Source organism: Coregonus lavaretus (assembly GCF_964263955.1).
Source record: "Coregonus lavaretus genome assembly, contig: HAP1_SCAFFOLD_250, whole genome shotgun sequence".
Classification (NCBI taxonomy): Eukaryota; Metazoa; Chordata; class Actinopteri; order Salmoniformes; family Salmonidae; genus Coregonus; species Coregonus lavaretus.
The window spans coordinates 520,122-540,493 of NW_028161097.1; the positions used below are offsets into that span (position 1 = coordinate 520,122).

The 20,372-nt window shown below is 42.0% G+C and overlaps 1 protein-coding gene across 1 annotated transcript; it reads left to right on the plus strand.

Annotated features, from left to right (window-relative positions):
* Positions 1-8,073: 8,073 nt before the first annotated feature.
* On the plus strand, positions 8,074-20,114 carry LOC311121099 (V-type proton ATPase subunit S1-like; the record flags this gene model as incomplete). The annotated part of the gene is made up of 6 exons (XM_084195628.1): positions 8,074-8,216; positions 16,399-16,525; positions 16,622-16,890; positions 17,065-17,105; positions 19,904-19,989; positions 20,088-20,114. 6 exons carry the CDS (start codon positions 8,074-8,076, stop codon positions 20,112-20,114), a joined length of 693 nt encoding a protein of 230 aa, XP_084051754.1.
* Between the last annotated feature and the right edge of the window lie 258 nt (positions 20,115-20,372).

Consider the following 20,372-nt stretch of genomic DNA (forward strand, 5'->3'; position numbering starts at 1 on the left):
ATTATCACCAGACCCCTTCTGGTTACCCTCACCAATTCCACAGCACCCAACTCTGTTTTCACCCATCCTGAAACCACAAAGGGATCAGCCAAAAGGCAAGGGTCCACTCTTTCCAAAAACTTCACTCCTACTGTCACAGACTCATCTTTATCTTGAACCTCGGTGCAAGCCTCGGGCTCCGAGTACTTCACCACACCTACCACCTCCGATACTTCGCCCTCATTCTCTTCCATTTCTCCTCCTGTCTTCAGCTCACTCTGCTTACATTTCCTACCATTCTTCTCTAACAAACCCTCTCCCTTTTTCCCGCCATTTTTAACCGACTCAAGCTCACCCTCTTCCTCCCTCTCTCTCTTAGACCTCCTCTGCCTCTCTTTTTCCCTCCATTCCTCCTCCGTATTCCAATTATACGTATCCTTAAGATAATACTGCACTTCTCCTGACATACATCTTGTTCTTGCCCTCTCAAGGGACGCCATTTATCTGGCTGTCACAATTTCCGTACAATCAGCACAAACCCCTGGGGATGTAGCGCTCAACAATGCAAGCTGCTTCGTCTTGATGTTCTTTTTTATCAATAGCTACCTCCACCCTTTTCCATTTCAAACAAGCTCACTCATCCAACCACATCCACCCTTAGACCTGTAACCCCATATCCACCCTTAGACCTGTAACCCCCATATCCACCCTTAGACCTGTAACCCCCACATCCACCCTTAGACCTGTAACCCCCACATCCACCCTTAGACCTGTAACCCCCATATCCACCCTTAGACCTGTAACCCCACATCCACCCTCAGACCTGTAACCCCCACATCCACCCTTAGACCTGTAACCCCCATATCCACCCTTAGACCTGTAACCCCCACATCCACCCTCAGACCTGTAACCCCCACATCCACCCTCAGACCTGTAACCCCACATCCACCCTCAGACCTGTAACCCCTACATCCACCCTCAGACCTGTAACCCCTACATCCACCCTCAGACCTGTACCTGTAACCCCACTTCCGGTCTATACTTCTTCTTCTTCTTTGGTCCTACCCCCTCGAAAAAGTTATGTAGCACTCTATTGGATCACTCCAATATGGTATCCTTCCGCCCCGATGGAAACATTCTGCCTTCTCGTGCCTAGGTGATGTATGGTGTCGACAACATCTGCTAGCTTAGCCTTCTCCTCAGGTAGGACAGCAGACTGCCACACGTCCTCCCCATTTGCTAGCTTAGCCTTCTCCTCAGGTAGGACAGCTTGGCAGACTGCCACACATCCTCCCCATCTGCCTCGGGAACTCCATACAGTCACTGATTCCACCGTCTGGAGTAGCTTTCGAGTTCCGCCATTCTTCTTCGGCAACAAGTTCATCTTTCCCTCCTCTTTTTCGACACGCTTTTCGAAGTGGGCGACCTTCTTGACATCCTTGATTTCCATGCACGCAAAGTCAACCGTTTTTTTTTTAAGCCCTCGATTTTCATTGCGTTGTCGCCGACCATTTTCTCTATGGCAACAGACCTTATATTGATCAGCCTGGAAAGAGTGGCAATAACGTCGTTATTGGCATCAGGGCCCAGTTCAAACATGCCTTTCTTGGAAGCTGGAGGTTTGATTGGGGTTATAGGCAAAGAAGGAAAATCCTCGTCTGTCAACGTAAGTGTCATACAGCGTTGCCATGTTCACGATTTTCTCGCCAAATTGGGCTACTTTGAAAACGATGTCGCGGGTGAAAATGTATTGTTTGCGGGTTTTTGGGCTATTTCTAAGTTGCACCGCGGACGCCATGGCATTTCTGTTAAAAATATCATTTATATATTTCACTGTGACCTGCTGCTGACTGTCAGTGTTGCCAATTTAGCGACTTTGTCGTTATATTTAGCGAGTTTTCAGACCCCTCTAGCAATACATTTTCAAAAAAGCGATTAGCAACAAATCTAGCGACTTTTTCTGGTGTTATTGGAGACTGTCACGACTTCCACCGAGGCTGCCTCCCCTCAGGTGTCGGCGTTCGACATCACCGGCTTACTACAGTGGGGAGAACAAGTATTTGATACACTGCCGATTTTGCAGGTTTTCCTACTTACAAAGCATGTAGAGGTCTGTAATTTTTATCATAGGTACACTTCAACTGTGAGAGACGGAATTAGCCAGCGCATGTCCAGGCCCGTCTGAAGTTTGCCAATGACCATCTGGATGATCCAGAGGAGGAATGGGAGATGGTCATGTGGTCTGATGAGACAAAAATAGAGCTTTTTGGTCTAAACTCCACTCGCCATGTTTGGAGGAAGAAGAAGGATGAGTACAACCCCAAGAACACCATCCCAACCGTGAAGCATGGAGGTGGAAACATCATTCTTTGGGGATGCTTTTCTGCAAAGGGGACAGGACGACTGCACCGTATTGAGGGGAGGATGGATGGGGCCATGTATCGCGAGATCTTGGCCAACAACCTCCTTCTCTCAGTAAGAGCATTGAAGATGGGTCATGGCTGGGTCTTCCAGCATGACAACGACCCGAAACACACAGCCAGGGCAACTAAGGAGTGGCTCCGTAAGAAGCATCTCATGGTCCTGGAGTGGCCAAGCCAGTCTCCAGACCTGAACCCAACAGAAAATCTTTGGAGGGAGCTGAAAGTCCGTATTGCCCAGCGACAGCCCCGAAACCTGAAGGATCTGGAGAAGGTCTGTATGGAGGAGTGGGCCAAAATCCCTGCTGCAGTGTGTGCAAACCTGGTCAAGACCTACAGGAAACGTATGATCTCTGTAATTGCAAACAAAAGTTTCGCTACCAAATATTAAGTTCTGCTTTTCTGATGTATCAAATACTTACAGTGGGGATAAAAAGTATTTAGTCAGCCACCAATTGTGCAAGTTCTCCCACTTAAAAAGATGAGAGAGGCCTGTAATTTTCATCATAGGTACACGTCAACTATGACAGACAAAATGAGAAAAAAAAAATCCAGAAAATCACATTGTAGGATTTTTTATGAATTTATTTGCAAATTATGGTGGAAAATAAGTATTTGGTCAATAACAAAAGTTTCTCAATACTTTGTTATATACCCTTTGTTGGCAATGACACAGGTCAAACATTTTCTGTAAGTCTTCACAAGGTTTTCACACACTGTTGCTGGTATTTTGGCCCATTCCTCCATGCAGATCTCCTCTAGAGCAGTGATGTTTTGGGGCTGTCGCTGGGCAACACGGACTTTCAACTCCCTCCAAAGATTTTCTATGGGGTTGAGATCTGGAGACTGGCTAGGCCACTCCAGGACCTTGAAATGCTTCTTACGAAGCCACTCCTTCGTTGCCCGGGCGGTGTGTTTGGGATCATTGTCATGCTGAAAGACCCAGCCACGTTTCATCTTCAATGCCCTTGCTGATGGAAGGAGGTTTTCACTCAAAATCTCACGATACATGGCCCCATTCATTCTTTCCTTTACACGGATCAGTCGTCCTGGTCCCTTTGCAAAAAAACAGCCCCAAAGCATGATGTTTCCACCCCCATGCTTCACAGTAGGTATGGTGTTCTTTGGATGCAACTCAGCATTCTTTGTCCTCCAAACACGACGAGTTGAGTTTTTACCAAAAAGTTATATTTTGGTTTCATCTGACCATATGACATTCTCCCAATCCTCTTCTGGATCATCGAAATGCACTCTAGCAAACTTCAGACGGGCCTGGACATGTACTGGCTTAAGCAGGGGGACATGTCTGGCACTGCAGGATTTGAGTCCCTGGCGGCGTAGTGTGTTACTGATGGTAGGCTTTGTTACTTTGGTCCCAGCTCTCTGCAGGTCATTCACTAGGTCCCCCCGTGTGGTTCTGGGAATTTTGCTCACTGTTCTTGTGATCATTTTGACCCCACGGGGTGAGATCTTGCGTGGAGCCCCAGATCGAGGGAGATTATCAGTGGTCTTGTATGTCTTCCATTTCCTAATAATTGCTCCCACAGTTGATTTCTTCAAACCAAGCTGCTTACCTATTTCAGATTCAGTCTTCCCAGCCTGGTGCAGGTCTATACTTTTGTTTCTGGTGTCCTTTGACAGCTCTTTGGTCTTGGCCATAGTGGAGTTTGGAGTGTGACTGTTTGAGGTTGAGGACAGGTGACTTTTATACTGATAACAAGTTCAAACAGGTGCCATTAATACAGGGAACGAGTGGAGGACAGAGGAGCCTCTTAAAGAAGAAGTTACAGGTCTGTGAGAGCCAGAAATCTTGCTTGTTTGTAGGTGACCAAATACTTATTTTCCACCATAATTTGCAAATAAATTCATTAAAAATCCTACAATGTGATTTTCTGGAGAAAAAAAATCTCAATTTGTCTGTCATAGTTGACGTGTACCTATGATGAAAATTACAGGCCTCTCTCATCTTTTTAAGTGGGAGAACTTGCACAATTGGTGGCTGACTAAATACTTTTTTTCCCCACTGTGTATATATATATAAAAAACATGGGGGATTGGAAGTGATGCAGACAATTACATTGATGGAAGCTACAATCTATCTGCAATATTAAGCTGATCCCCTAAAGTATATGGATATAATGGATGTATCCCAGTCTAGGGATGGGCGGCAGGTAGCTTAGTTGTTTATTGTGGAGGTTAGTGGAGCTCGGGTATCTGGTATCTGGTATCTGGTATCTGGTATCTGGTATCGACGGGAGTATTTTCCCGTGTGCCTTGTATTTTCCAGTGCGCCTGTTTTGTGCCCTGGAGTGTGTTTGACGCATTTCTGCGTAATCCTGTATTTTGCGGATTAAAGCCTGTTATTCTGTGATTTACCCTCCTGCGCCTGACTTCTTCAACACCACCTCATCACAGAGATTGTTATGGGGAAAAGTTCTCAATGAAACTGACATTAGGCTAAGTGTGGAGAACTATACATTTGCCTCTGTTGGCCATCAAGTAGCCTATCGCCTCGCTATTCATGTTGAATAAATTAGTCTGTTAATTTGAACTAAGCAAGCTGCTAAATCGTTCAGTTTACATCTTGCCTACATCTTGTCTAGTCTACTGTGGACTATCAGGGGCGATAGGCTACCTGCCTTTATCCAAACAAACTATGGCAACATTTAATTAGAATCATAAACCCAGATTTGAGTCTGTAGTCTATGTCTATTGAAATGACAAGTCAGTTTCGCAAATGGGCCATTTATAACGGGTTGTTGTCTTAACATCTGGCCATTTATAACGGTTTGTAGTCTTAACATCTGGCCATTTATAACGGTTTGTAGTCTTAACATCTGGCCATTTATAACGGTTTGTAGTCTTAACATCTGGCCATTTATAACGGTTTGTAGTCTTAACATCTGGCCATTTATAACGGTTTGTTGTCTTAACATCTGGCCATTTATAACGGTTTGTAGTCTTAACATCTGGCCATCTATAACGGTTTGTAGTCTTAACATCTGGCCATTTATAACGGTTTGTAGTCTTAACATCTGGCCATTTATAACGGTTTGTAGTCTTAACATCTGGCCATTTATAACGGTTTGTAGTCTTAACATCTGGCCATTTATAACGGTTTGTTGTCTTAACATCTGGCCATTTATAACGGTTTGTTGTCTTAACATCTGGCCATTTATAACGGTTTGTAGTCTTAACATCTGGCCATTTATAACGGTTTGTAGTCTTAACATCTGGCCATTTATAACGGTTTGTAGTCTTAACATCTGGCCATTTATAACGGTTTGTAGTCTTAACATCTGGCCATTTATAACGGTTTGTTGTCTTAACATCTGGCCATTTATAACGGTTTGTAGTCTTAACATCTGGCCATCTATAACGTTTGTAGTCTTAACATCTGGCCATTTATAACGGTTTGTAGTCTTAACATCTGGCCATTTATAACGGTTTGTAGTCTTAACATCTGGCCATTTATAACGGTTTGTAGTCTTAACATCTGGCCATTTATAACGGTTTGTAGTCTTAACATCTGGCCATCTATAACGGTTTGTAGTCTTAACATCTGGCCATTTATAACGGTTTGTAGTCTTAACATCTGGCCATTTATAACGGTTTGTAGTCTTAACATCTGGCCATTTATAACGGTTTGTAGTCTTAACATCTGGCCATTTATAACGGTTTGTAGTCTTAACATCTGGCCATTTATAACGGTTTGTAGTCTTAACATCTGGCCATTTATAACGTTTGTAGTCTTAACATCTGGCCATTTATAACGGTTTGTAGTCTTAACATCTGGCCATTTATAACGGTTTGTAGTCTTAACATCTGGCCATTTATAACGGTTTGTAGTCTTAACATCTGGCCATTTATAACGGTTTGTAGTCTTAACATCTGGCCATTTATAACGGTTTGTAGTCTTAACATCTGGCCATTTATAACGGTTTGTAGTCTTAACATCTGGCCATTTATAACGGTTTGTAGTCTTAACATCTGGCCATTTATAACGGTTTGTAGTCTTAACATCTGGCCATTTATAACGGTTTGTAGTCTTAACATCTGGCCATTTATAACGGTTTGTAGTCTTAACATCTGGCCATTTATAACGGTTTGTAGTCTTAACATCTGGCCATTTATAACGGTTTGTAGTCTTAACATCTGGCCATTTATAACGGTTTGTAGTCTTAACATCTGGCCATTTATAACGGTTTGTAGTCTTAACATCTGGCCATTTATAATGGTTTGTTGTCTTAACATCTGGCCATTTATAACGGTTTGTTGTCTTAACATCTGGCCATTTATAATGGTTTGTAGTCTTAACATCTGGCCATTTATAACGGTTTGTTGTCTTAACATCTGGCACATAATAACAGCACAATTGCCAGAAAATAGCCTACATTTTTTAAAATGTTCATCCAAGTGTTTCTTGCTGAGAGATTTTGAGATCCTCTGTCCAACTTTCATCACTCAAACGCTCCTGTCGGATTTACTATAGTTATGCACATGCACAAAGGGGATTTATTTACAATTATAAACCTGGTTCGAGCCCTGAATGCTGATTGGCTGAATGCCGTGGTATATCAGACCATATACCAGGGGTATGACATCATTACTTTTTACTGTTCTAATTACGTTGGTAACCAGTTTATAGTAGCAATAAGGCAACTCGGTTTGTGGTAAATGGCCAATATACCACGGCTAAGGGCTGTATCCAGGCACTCCGCGGTTTGTCGTGCTTAAGAACAGCCCTTAGCCATGGTATATTGGCCTCATTGCTTAATCATAGCAGACAAACAAGTTAAATCGCAATCCATTGATGGAAAATTATCTGGCGAGTTTAATAAGGGCGAATTATCTTTTCTCTTGCCACATATTCACATTTCTTTATCATGTCATGTCATAGCTTGCAATAATTATTCATTTGAGGAAACCCGAATGTTGCTTCTAAGGTCGTTACAAGTTACTAATAATTAATTGTCTCGATAATATTATGGAAAAGGCTTATTGTATAGATATGGAAACTCCTCTCTTGCTGTGAAAAAAAAAGCAATTAGGCTAGTTTTAAGGCCTTTTGGGTGGGTTTTGAGTGGTCATTGGGCTATAAATTTGAGCTTAACCTGGCAACCCTGGTGTCATAGAGTCTGCCAGCCCAGCATAGTTGTGGCAGTTGTCAATGAAAGCTTTTGCCTCCTGTATAACGACATTGGATGAAGCCTGAGCATTGCTAGCTGAGGAGGTAGCTATAAGATGTCTCTTTCTGTCAGCGCGCTGTGACATTTAGAAAAATACAATCTTAAATCATCAATGACCTGGTGTTTTTAGCAAGCAAAATATTAATTTGGTAGTTCAACATAATAAACTTTTCACTATCTTTCAAAAGTTGGTATGCAGAGGTCGAAACGTGTGCTCAGGCTGCCCCGGATCCCGGATAGCACTGTCGTCACTAGTTACCACAGCCACAAAGTCACAAACCCCGCCTATTTCTACAATTTCCCTTCTTAAAATGTGATTTTATCCCTTAACCCTAAATTGAACCACACTGCTAACCTTTTGCCTAATAATAACCTTAAATTAAGACCAAAAAGCTACATAATTTTTATGATGTAGCCAATTTGTACTTTGTGGCTGTGTTAACTAGTGACAACCAGTCCGCAGCGAGGACCTGGACCATCTCAAGATGGCGGCTGAGCGGAGGATGAGGATGAGGATGAGGATGATATCGGGTCGGGGCTGTGTGACTGTGTTTCTGGCCGTGTTGTGCACCTTCTCCTCCGGGACCTGCTACGAACAGGTGCCGTTGATGCTATGGACGAGTGAAGGGTAAGAGCCGTGTGTGTGGTTTTGGTCTGGGGATGCGCTTGTAGCCGTACAAGCTGGTTGACATCTTGTCATTCATATTCCTAGCGGGGATCTCGTCCTATTTGTTCGCCATCTGGCCACACTATATTTAGGCAATTTCATCTGTGAAGCCACTAGCCAGTAATGGATTTTTAAAAAATGTTACTCGACGTGTCATTAAAAAAAGTACCCCCCCCCCCCCCCCCAACACCAACACCAACACCAACACCAACACCAACATAAAAAATATTTTTACATGACCCTCCCCTTACACACCCTCCCCCCTCATAAAATGAACTCAAAAAAAATGATTGCTAGCAGAAATAACAACAGTTATAATAACCGTGTGTTTATAAATGTGGTTATCGACTTCACCCCTTCAGCATGGTTTTGTGGCAGTCTATGGGCCAGAAGGTTGAGCGTTCACCGACCACCACAAACCAGGTCACTCTCCCTGCCTGTCTCATTACACTACTATCATAGCCGGCTGCAAACAATTATCAGCTAGGGGGAAATTATATTTTCAATATTTGTATGCTATATTTATAATTATATTAAATATATGCAAATACTTTTCCACCAACAGGTTTCTTTGCCAATGCATAACTGCATATCGATTACCCAACCTGGTCTCAGAGCAATTCGTAAATCCGAGACACTCCATTTATGGTATGAATTAATTTGTGGGTGTCCATCATTCATTTCGTATGATATGTTACAAATTACAATTTGTATCAAACGAATTCGCAAATGTACAACTCGTTACGAATTTGAAAAACGTATGATATGTTTCGAATACCAATTGGTTGTGGCTAACGTTAGCTAAGAGGCTAACGCTAATGTTAGCTAGCTGGCTAACATTAGCTAGGTCAGTGGTTAAGGTTAGGGTTAAGGTTAGGAGTTAGGTTAAAGGTTTAGGGTTAGGGGAAGGGTTAGCTAAAAGGGTTAGGGGAAGGGTTAGCTAACATGCTAAGTAGTTGCAAAGGAGCTCAAAAGTAGTAAGTAGTTGAAAAGTTGCTAAAATGCGAATGTTTTCTGTGATGAGATTTGAAGAAACCTTTGGGTTGCTAGATGTTCGCGTTATATCTGCATATTGCACCTTTAAATACATTTTAAATGACAAATATTTAGGCTGAAAATAAGTTTACTTTTTCCAGATTTTGTTGTGTTACAGCCTGAATTTAAAATGTATTAAATTGCGATTTTGTGTCACTGGCTTACACACAATACTCTGTGTGCAATAATAGTGTTTAACATACTTTTTTTATGACTACCTCATCTCTGTACCCCACACATACAATTATCTGTAAGGTTCCTCAGTCAAGCAGTGAATTTTAAACACAGATTCAACCAAAAAGACCAGGGAGGTTTTCCAATGCCTTGCAAAGAAGGGCACCTATTGGTAAAAAAAAGCTGACATTGAATATCCCTTTGAGCATGGTAAAGTTACTAATTACACTTTGGAGGGTGTATCAATAAACCCAGTCACTACACAGATACAGGCGTCCTTCCTAACTCAGTTGCCGGAGAGGAAGGAAACTGCTCAGGGATTTCACCATGAGACCAATGGTGACTTAAAAACAGTTAGAGTTGAATGGCTGTGATAGGAGAAAACTGAGGATGGATCAAAAACATTGTAGTTACTCCACAATACTAACCTAATTGAAAGAGTGAAAAAAAGGAAGGCCTGTTCAGAATACATTTTTTCCAAACATGCATCATGTTTGCAAGGAGGCACTAAAGTAAAACTGCAAAATATGTGGCAAAGAAATTAACTTTATGTTCTGAAAACAAAGCATTATGTTTGGGGCAAATCCAACACAACACTTCACTGAGTACCTTCCAGTAGTCTTCCTGGGTTTCCGGCAGAAAAAATGTGGCGCCGGACATTTAACCGGCAACATTTTAATTTACCAGACATTTGAGAAATGTATCAGACCCATTTGCATTGGGTGCATAACCTGATTAGGGCATCCACCCACGGTGCTCAAAATGACCGAAATCACATTTCGAGTATGGTAATTCATATTAACAGAACATGCAAGTCGATGATGCAATGATGTGCGTTCCTTTTTACCGGATTCTGATGTGCACTTTGAACATGTTAGAATAACTGTCCACATTTACTTTTCCTCAGCCAACACGACGAGTAACGAACAGCAGAATCACCAGCCTATGTCAATCTACTATAATATGAAAAGTTTAGGCTACCTATTCTATTGGTCAGCTTGTCGAGAAAGAAATAGCCTATTCAAACAGACTCTGGGCAGTTGTTGGATCCCAAATACAATCAGTAGGTCTAGTCAGTAGGTCTAGTCAGTAGGTCTAGTCAGTAGGTCTAGTCAGTAGGTCTAGTCAGTAGGTCTAATCAGTAGGTCTAATCAGTAGGTCTAATCAGTAGGTCTAGTCAGTAGGTCTAGTCAGTAGGTCTAGTCAGTAGGTCTAGTCAGTAGGTCTAATCAGTAGGTCTAATCAGTAGGTCTAATCAGTAGGTCTAGTCAGTAGGTCTAATCAGTAGGTCTAATCAGTAGGTCTAGTCAGTAGGTCTAGTCAGTAGGTCTAGTCAGTAGGTCTAATCAGTAGGTCTAGTCAGTAGGTCTAGTCAGTAGGTCTAATCAGTAGGTCTAATCAGTAGGTCTAGTCAGTAGGTCTAGTCAGTAGGTCTAGTCAGTAGGTCTAGTCAGTAGGTCTAGTCAGTAGGTCTAGTCAGTAGGTCTAATCAGTAGGTCTAGTCAGTAGGTCTAGTCAGTAGGTCTAGTCAGTAGGTCTAATCAGTAGGTCTAGTCAGTAGGTCTAGTCAGTAGGTCTAGTCAGTAGGTCTAGGCTACATAAAAAAACAAAGTCACGTCTGATGTAACAGATCAGAACGTTTAGCTTAAAATGTTGATAAACTATTATTTCTTCAGCAATGTGCACAAGGCCACTTTACAATATATTTTGTATTTATTTTGTATTGAAAAAATATTTATATTTCTTTCTTTTGTATTTTTGTTCTTTTATTTTACTTTAAAAAAAATTTTTTTTTTTTTTTTTTTTTTTCATTGGGGTGGGGAAATGGGGGGGGGTAGAAGGATTACTTCATCCTTGAAATGTTTCTACAACTTGATTGGAGTCCACCTGTGGTAAATTCAATTGATTGGACAGGATTTGGAAAGGCACACACCTGTCTATATAAGGTCCCACAGTTGACAGTGCATGTTAGAGCAAAAACCAAGTCATGAGGTCGAAGGAATTGTCCATAAATGGAAGTGTTTGGAACCACCAAGACTCTTCCTAGAGCTGGCCGCCCGGCCAAACTGAGCAATTGGGGTATGCTTAATTGTTTTGTATCTTTAATATATTTGCAAAACTTTCTTAACCTGTTTTTGCTTTGTCATTATGGGGTATTGTGTGTAGATTGACGAACAAAATGTATTTAATCCATTTTAGAATAAGGCTAATTTAACAAAATGTGGAAAAAGTTGATGGGTCTGAATACTTTCCGAATGTACTGTACAGCATCACCATGGCAGCAGGGGGCGGTAATTCCCAGCAACAAATAAATGTGTATTCTGGTTTATGGACACATCGAGCTCAAATTTCTTGGGAACAGAAATATTTAAAGATTGGGACGCCATGAAATCCGATTTTACATACATTGAACAAAAAATATAAACGCAACATGTAAAGTGTTGGTCCCATGAGCTGAAATAAAAGATCCAATACATTTTCCATACGCACAAACGTTTGTGCACAAATTAGTTTACATCCCTCTTAGTGACCATTTCCCCTTTGCGAATATAATCCATCCACCTGACAGGTGTGGCATATCAAGAAGCTGATTAAACAGCATGATCATTACACAGGTGCACCTTGTGCTGGGGACAATAAAAGGCCACTCTAAAATGTTCTGTTTTGTCACACAGCACAATGCCACAGATGTCTCAGGTTTTAAGGGAGCGTGCAATTGGCATGCTGACTACAGGAATGTCCACCAGAGCTGTTGCCAGAGAATTGAATGTTCATTAAAATGTCGTTTTTAGAGAATTTGTCAGTACGTCCAACCGGCCTCACAACTGCAGACCACGCCAGTGCAGGATCTACACATATGGCTTCTTCACCTGCGGGATGGTCTGAGATCAGCCACCGGACAGCTGATGGAACTGTGGGTTTGCACAAACAAAATAATTTCTGCTCAAACTGTCAGTGCTGTTCACGGATGAATCATAACGGTACCTTGCAGATGGCAAACAGCATGTATGGCGTCATGTGGGCGTGCGGTTTTCTGATGTCAGCATTGTGAACAGAGTGCCCCATGGTGGCAGTGGGGTTATGGTATGGGCAGGCATAAGCTACAAACAACAAACACAATTGCATTTTATCTATGGCAATTTGAATGCACAGAGATACCGTGACGACATCCCATTGTCATGCCATTCATCCGCCGCCATCACCTCATATTTCAGCATGATATAGCTGAAAATGTCCCAGTTCTTCCATGGCCTGCCTATTCACCAGACATGTCACCCATTGAGCATGTTTGGGATGCTCTGGATTGATGTGTACGACAGCCTGTTCCAGTTCCTGCCAATATCCAGCAACTTCACACAGCCGTTGATGAGGAGTGGGACAACATTCCACAGGCCACAATCAACAGCCTGATCAACTCTATGTGAAGGAGGCAAATGGTGGTCACACCAGATACTGACTGGTTTTCTTTTTTTAAGGTATCTGTTACCAACAGATGCATATCTGTATTCCCAGTCATGTGAAATTTATAGATTAGGGCCTAATTAATTTATTTCAATTGACTAATGTCCTTATATGAACTGTAACTCAGTAAAATCTAAAAAATTGTTGCATGTTGCATTTTATATTGTTGTTTAGTGTATATACAGGTGTATTATCAGCCTAGTAGGCCACCTACAGTGCATTTGGAAAGTATTCAGACCACTTGACTTTTTCCACATTTTGTTAAGTTACATCCTTATTCTAAAATGTATTACATTATTTGTTTTCCTCATCAAACTACACAGAATACCCCATAATAAAAAAACAGAAATACCGTATTTACATACGTTTTCAGACCCTTTGCTATGAGACTCAATTGATTAGACATGATTTGGAAAGGCACACACCTGTCTATATAAGGTACCACAGTTGGCAGTGCATGTCAGAGCAAAAACCAAGCCATGAGGTTTAAGGAATTGTCAATAGAGCTCCGAGACAGGATTGTGTTGAGGCACAAATCTGGGGAAGGGTACCAAAAAATGTCTGCAGCATTGAAGGTCCCCAAGAATACAGTGGCCTCCATCATTCTTAAATGGAAGAAGTTTGGAACCACTTTCTAGAGCTGGCCGCCCAGCCAAACTGAGCAATCGGGCGAGAAGGGCCTTGGTCAGGGAGGTGACCAAGAACCCGATGGTCATTCTGAAAAAGCTCCAAAGTTCCTCTGTGGAGTTGGGAGAACCTAGCAGAAGGACAACCATCTCTGCAGGACTCCACCAATCAGGCCTTTATGGTAGAGTGGCCAGACGGAAGCCATTCCTCAGTAAAAGGCACATGACAGCCCGCTTGGAATTTGCCAAAAGGCACCTAAAGGACTCTCAGACCATGAGAAACAAGATTCTCTGGTCTGATGAAACCAAGATTGAACTCTTTGTCCTGAATGCCAAGCGTCACGTCTGGAGGAAACCTGGTACCATCCCTACGGTGAAGCATGGTGGTGGCAGCATCATGCTGTGGGGATGTTTTTCAGTGGCAGGGACTGGGAGACTAGTCAGGATCGAGGAAAAGATGAACGGAGCATAGTACAGAGAGATCCTTGATGAAAACCTGCTCCAGAGCGCTCAGGACCTCAGATTGGGGCGACGACCCTAAGCACACAGCCAAGACAACGCAGGAGTGGCTTCGGGACAAGTCTCTGAATGTCCTTGAGTGGCCCAGCCAGAGCCCGGACTTGAACCCGATCAAACATCTCTGGAGAGACCTGAAAATAGCTGTGCAGTGACACTCCGCATCCAACCTGACAGAGCTTGAGAGGATCTGCAGAGAAGAATGGGAGAAACTAAGTAAAGGGTCTGAGTACTTCTGTAAATGTGATATTTCAGTTTTTCAATTTTTTATACATTTGGAAATATTTCTAAAAACCTGTTTTTGCTTTGTCATTTTGGGGTATAATGTGTAGATTGATGAGAAAAACAAACAATTTAATCCATTTTAGAATAAGGCTGTAACCTAACAAAATGTGGAAAAAGTCAAGGGGTCTGAATACTTTCCGAATGCACTGTATATGCAGGTGTATTATCAGTGCCTGATTAGGATGTCATGACCAGTATGTCTTACTATCTGAGTAAACTATTATCTAACTCTCCGTCGTGAGTCATTCCCGTACACTTAAAAAAAACCACAAAAAAACAGGCAGCAGGTATCCTAGCGTCTAAGAGCATTGAGCCAGTTACCAAAAGGTTGTTGGTTCGAATCCTTGAACCGACTAGGTGAACAATCTGTAAGTCACTCTAGATAAGAGCGTCTGCTAAATGACTAAAATTGTAATAAAAAAAATTAACACCACACTAACAAAATGTTATATTCAGAATCATGGGAGGGTGGAGAACAATCAACTTTTTTTATTTATTTTATTGGGAATTCATTCTTCAAAGAAATCTATGATTCAAACAAAAAATGTGTTGATTGTTCTCCATCCACCCCTGATTCAGAATATAGACGTTTCATTGGCATGGCGTGCTAGCTATTGGCGATGGAGGACCAATACAAAACTCATTTTAATTCAGTACCAACCATATCCCTACCAGCTCTCTAATAATGGAATATCAACAATACTTTTCTGTGTATTTTGTGTCAAAAATGTAGAGCAGCTGAAGGACAAACCACAGTAGAATAAGTTTAAATGTAATTTTATTCAACATTCTGGCTTGTAAGGAACATTTTACAGGATTTTGCAGGCATGAGATTCAGGCTGTATATACTAACACATAATGGTGTATTACAGCCTGATTTAATCAGACTAACCCAAACCTAACCCTAACTAACCCAAAGGCTAGTTTTTACTTTAACCCTAACCCTATCTAACCCAAGGGCTAGTTTTTACTTTAACCCTAACTAACCCAAGGGCTAGTTTTTACTTTAACCCTAACTAACCCAAGGTCTACTTTCTACTTTAATCCTAACTAACCCAAGGGCTACTTTTTACTTTAGCAAGCAAGCAAGTTTATTTATATAGCACAATTCATACATCGAAGCAATTCAATGTGCTTTACAAAGATGTTTATCAAAAATTATGAAAACATAATAATAATAATAAAAATACAAAAAAAAAAAAAAAAAGATAAAAAATGTAATAATGGGATAAAACCATAGGAAGCTATAAGGCTAAACAGTGTGGTTCAGTTGAAGTGCTCAGTCGTAGGCACGTGAAAAGAGAAGTGTTTTTAACCTGGATTTAAAAATGGATACGTTTGGGGCACATCTAAGATCTTCTGGTAGTTTATTCCAGTTGTGTACAGTATCAGTGCTAAACGCAGGCTCTGGGCTCTACTAGCTGACCTGTGTTCATGGATCTAAGAGCCCTGCTTGGTTTATATTCTTCAAACATATCAGACATGTACTCGGGTCCTAAACCATTCAAAGATTTATAAACTAAAAGCACCACTTTGAAATCAATTCTGTAACTGCCTGGAAGCCAATGTAAAGATGTAAGAACCGGAGTGATGTGCTCCGTTCCCTTGGTCCTGGTTAACGTCCGGAGTGATGTGCTCCGTTCCCTTGGTCCTGGTTAACGTCCGGAGTGATGTGCTCCGTTCTCTTGGTCCTGGTTAACGTTCTAACAGCTGCATTCTGAATGAGCTGCAGCTGTTTTACAGGCTTTTCCTGGAGTCCTGTTAAGAGGCCATTACAGTAGTCGACCCTACTAGAGATGAAAGCATGGATGAGCTTCTCTTTATCTTTTTGGGACACCAAGCCTTTGATTCTGGCTATATTTTTTAGATGATAGAATGCTGTTTTAGTGACCGCTTTGATATGACTGTTAAATGCGATGGATAATGAAGTTGTATTGTGTTTTGCTCGTCAGGCAACATGGTGTAATAATGGGACATGCCAACCGTCCTCTTAGTTATTCCAGTTCCGTGTTTGGTAATGTTTTGGCCCTCCTGAACGGTTCCAGGTCTGGTCTGCCGTCTCAGGCGGTTCCTGCTGCTGGTCACGTAGTGGGTTTCAGTCAGCTGAGCTCATACCTGGAGACCGCCCTGGGGTCCGCCCCGCGCAACGTACTGCTCTTCCTGCAGGACAAGGTTATACACACACACCTACCTACCTTTGTAACCCATATATTAGTTAGCCTATGTCTTTTACTGTTTGTGTGAATCTTTCTCTCTCTCCCCCGCCAGATGAGCATTGAGGACTTCACCATGTACGGAGGGGCGTTTGGCAACAGGCAGGACAGTGCCTTCCCTAACCTAGAGGAGGCGCTCCTCTCCAGCCCTTCCCCATTGGTCCTGCCTGCCGTGGCCTGGCCAGCATCCAGTGCTGTGATTGGTCAGCTCCAGGATCAATTAGACACCTCTCCTCTCTACATGGAACCAGAGACCCTCAGCCAGCTACGACTAAATGCTTCTACCCCCGCCCTGCTAGTCTTCAGACTACCCTACAGCACCAAGTATAAACACACACACACACACACACACACACACACACACACACACACACACACACACACACACACACACACACACACACACACACACGATTCTGCTTTTCTCACTGGTCTGTTTTTTATGGGTGTGGTTTATACGAATATGGGTGTGGTTTACCTGATTGTGGTTTATAATAGGGCTGATCTGATGTCTGCTAAGGAAGTTCTCAATGGAAATGGTGAGTGTTCTAACGTTATACTGTTTTACTGGTCTACTGTTTTACTGGTCTACTGTTTTACTGGTCTACTGTTTTACTGGTCTACTGGTCTAATGGTCTAATGGTCTACTGGTCTACTGGTCTACTGTTTTACTGGTCTACTGGTCTACTGGTCTACTGTTTTACTGGTCTACTGTTTTACTGGTCTACTGTTTTACTGGTCTACTGGTCTACTGGTCTACTGGTCTACTGGTCTACTGTTTTACTGGTCTACTGTTTTACTGGTCTACTGGTCTACTGGTCTACTGTTTTACTGGTCTACTGGTCTACTGTTTTACTGGTCTACTGTTTTACTGGTCTACTGGTCTACTGTTCTACTGGTCTACTGTTTTACTGGTCTACTGGTCTACTGGTCTACTGTTTTACTGGTCTACTGGTCTACTGGTCTACTGTTTTACTGGTCTACTGTTTTACTGGTCTACTGGTCTACTGTTTTACTGGTCTACTGTTCTACTGGTCTACTGGTCTACTGTTTTACTGGTCTACTGGTCTACTGTTTTACTGTTTTACTGGTCTACTGTTTTACTGGTCTACTGGTCTACTGTTCTACTGGTCTACTGTTTTACTGGTCTACTGGTCTACTGTTTTACTGGTCTACTGGTCTACTGTTCTACTGGTCTACTGGTCTACTGTTTTACTGGTCTACTGTTTTACTGGTCTACTGGTCTACTGTTTTACTGTTCTACTGGTCTACTGTTTTACTGGTCTACTGTTTTACTGGTCTACTGGTCTACTGTTTTACTGGTCTACTGTTTTACTGGTCTACTGTTTTACTGGTCTACTGGTCTACTGTTTTACTGGTGTACTGGTCTACTGTTTTACTGGTCTACTGTTTTACTGGTCTACTGTTTTACTGGTCTACTGTTTTACTGGTCTACTGGTCTACTGTTTTACTGGTCTACTGGTCTACTGGTCTACTGTTCTACTGGTCTACTGGTCTACTGTTTTACTGGTCTACTGTTTTACTGGTCTACTGGTCTACTGGTCTACTGGTCTACTGTTTTACTGGTCTACTGGTCTACTGTTTTACTGGTCTACTGTTTTACTGGTCTACTGTTTTACTGGTCTACTGTTTTACTGGTCTACTGGTCTACTGTTTTACTGGTCTACCAGTCTACTGGTCTACTGTTTTACTGGTCTACTGTTTTACTGGTCTACTGTTTTACTGGTCTACTGGTCTACTGTTTTACTGGTCTACTGTTTTACTGGTCTAATGGTCTACTGTTTTACTGGTCTACCGGTCTACTGTTTTACTGGTCTACTGGTCTACTGTTTTACTGGTCTACTGGTCTACTGTTTTACTGGTCTACCGGTCTACTGGTCTACTGTTTTACTGGTCTACTGGTCTACTGTTTTACTGGTCTACTGTTTTACTGGTCTACCGGTCTACTGGTCTACTGTTTTACTGGTCTACTGGTCTACTGTTTTACTGGTCTACTGGTCTACTGTTTTACTGGTCTACTGTTTTACTGGTCTACTGTTTTACTGGTCTACTGGTCTACTGTTTTACTGGTCTACTGTTTTACTGGTCTACTGTTTTACTGGTCTACTGGTCTACTGTTTTACTGGTCTACTGTTTTACTGGTCTACTGTTTTACTGGTCTACTGTTTTACTGGTCTACCGGTCTACTGTTTTACTGGTCTACTGTTTTACTGGTCTACTGGTCTACTGGTCTACTGTTTTACTGGTCTACCGGTCTACTGTTTTACTGGTCTACTGCTTTACTGCTTTACTGGTCTACTGGTCTACTGGTCTACTGTTTTACTGTTTTACTGGTCTACTGTTTTACTGGTCTACTGGTCTACTGGTCTACTGTTTTACTGGTCTACTGGTCTACTGTTTTACTGGTCTACCGGTCTACTGTTTTACTGGTCTACTGCTTTACTGGTCTACCGGTCTACTGGTCTACTGTTTTACTGGTCTACTGTTTTACTGGTCTACTGGTCTACTGTTTTACTGGTCTACTGTTTTACTGGTCTACTGTTTTACTGGTCTACTGGTCTACTGGTCTACTGGTCTACTGGTCTACTGTTTTACTGTTTTACTGGTCTACTGCTTTACTGGTATACTGGTCTACTGGTCTACTGTTTTACTGTTTTACTGTTTTACTGGTCTACTGTTTTACTGGTCTACTGGTCTACTGTTTTACTGGTCTACTGTTTTACTGGTCTACTGTTTTACTGGTCTACTGGTCTACTGTTTTACTGGTCTACTGTTTTACTGGTCTACCGGTCTACTGGTCTACTGTTTTACTGGTCTACTGTTTTACTGGTCTACTGGTCTACTGGTCTACTGTTTTACTGGTCTACTGTTTTACTGGTATACTGGTCTACTGGTCTACTGTTTTACTGGTCTACTGTTTTACTGTTTTACTGTTTTACTGGTCTACTGCTTTACTGGTATACTGGTCTACTGGTCTACTGTTTTACTGTTTTACTGTTTTACTGGTCTACTGTTTTACTGGTCTACTGGTCTACTGGTCTACTGTTTTACTGGTCTACTGGTCTACTGTTTTACTGGTCTACTGTTTTACTGGTCTACTGTTTTACTGGTCTACTGGTCTACTGTTTTACTGGTCTACTGTTTTACTGGTCTACTGGTCTTTTCTACAGTATTATTCTACTGTTCTAGTAGTGTGTTCTACTGTTCTGCTGTACCGTGGCTCTGCTGGGACAAACATCACCTGCATTCACTGTGTTCCTTATTACAGTATGGTGCAGATCGCTGAAGACTAACTTGGTGTGTCTGTGTGTGTTAGATGAGGTGATTGGACAGGTGATGAGCATTATGAAGAGCCAATCAGTCCCCTACACTGCCATCTACACTGCAATGAGACCCTCACGGGTAAGTGTGTGTGTGTGTGTGTATGTGCGTGTGTGTGTGTGTGTGTGTGTGTGTGTGTGCATGTGTTAATCCCATTTCTGTGTATTTGTGTGTCATAGATATGGAAAGATGGGCCAGAGGTATAGATATGGAAAAATGGCCCAGAGGTATAGATATGGAAAGATGGCCCAGAGGTATAGATATGGAAAGATGGCCCAGAGGTATAGATATGGAAAGATGGCCCAGAGGTATAGATATGGAAAGATGGCCCAGAGGTATAGATATGGAAAGATGGCCCAGAGGTATAGATATGGAAAGATGGCCCAGAGGTATAGATATTGTTAGAAATTGCGTAATTCAAATCTAGTATTGGAATAAGAATCAAGAGATCTTCAATCCAAGCT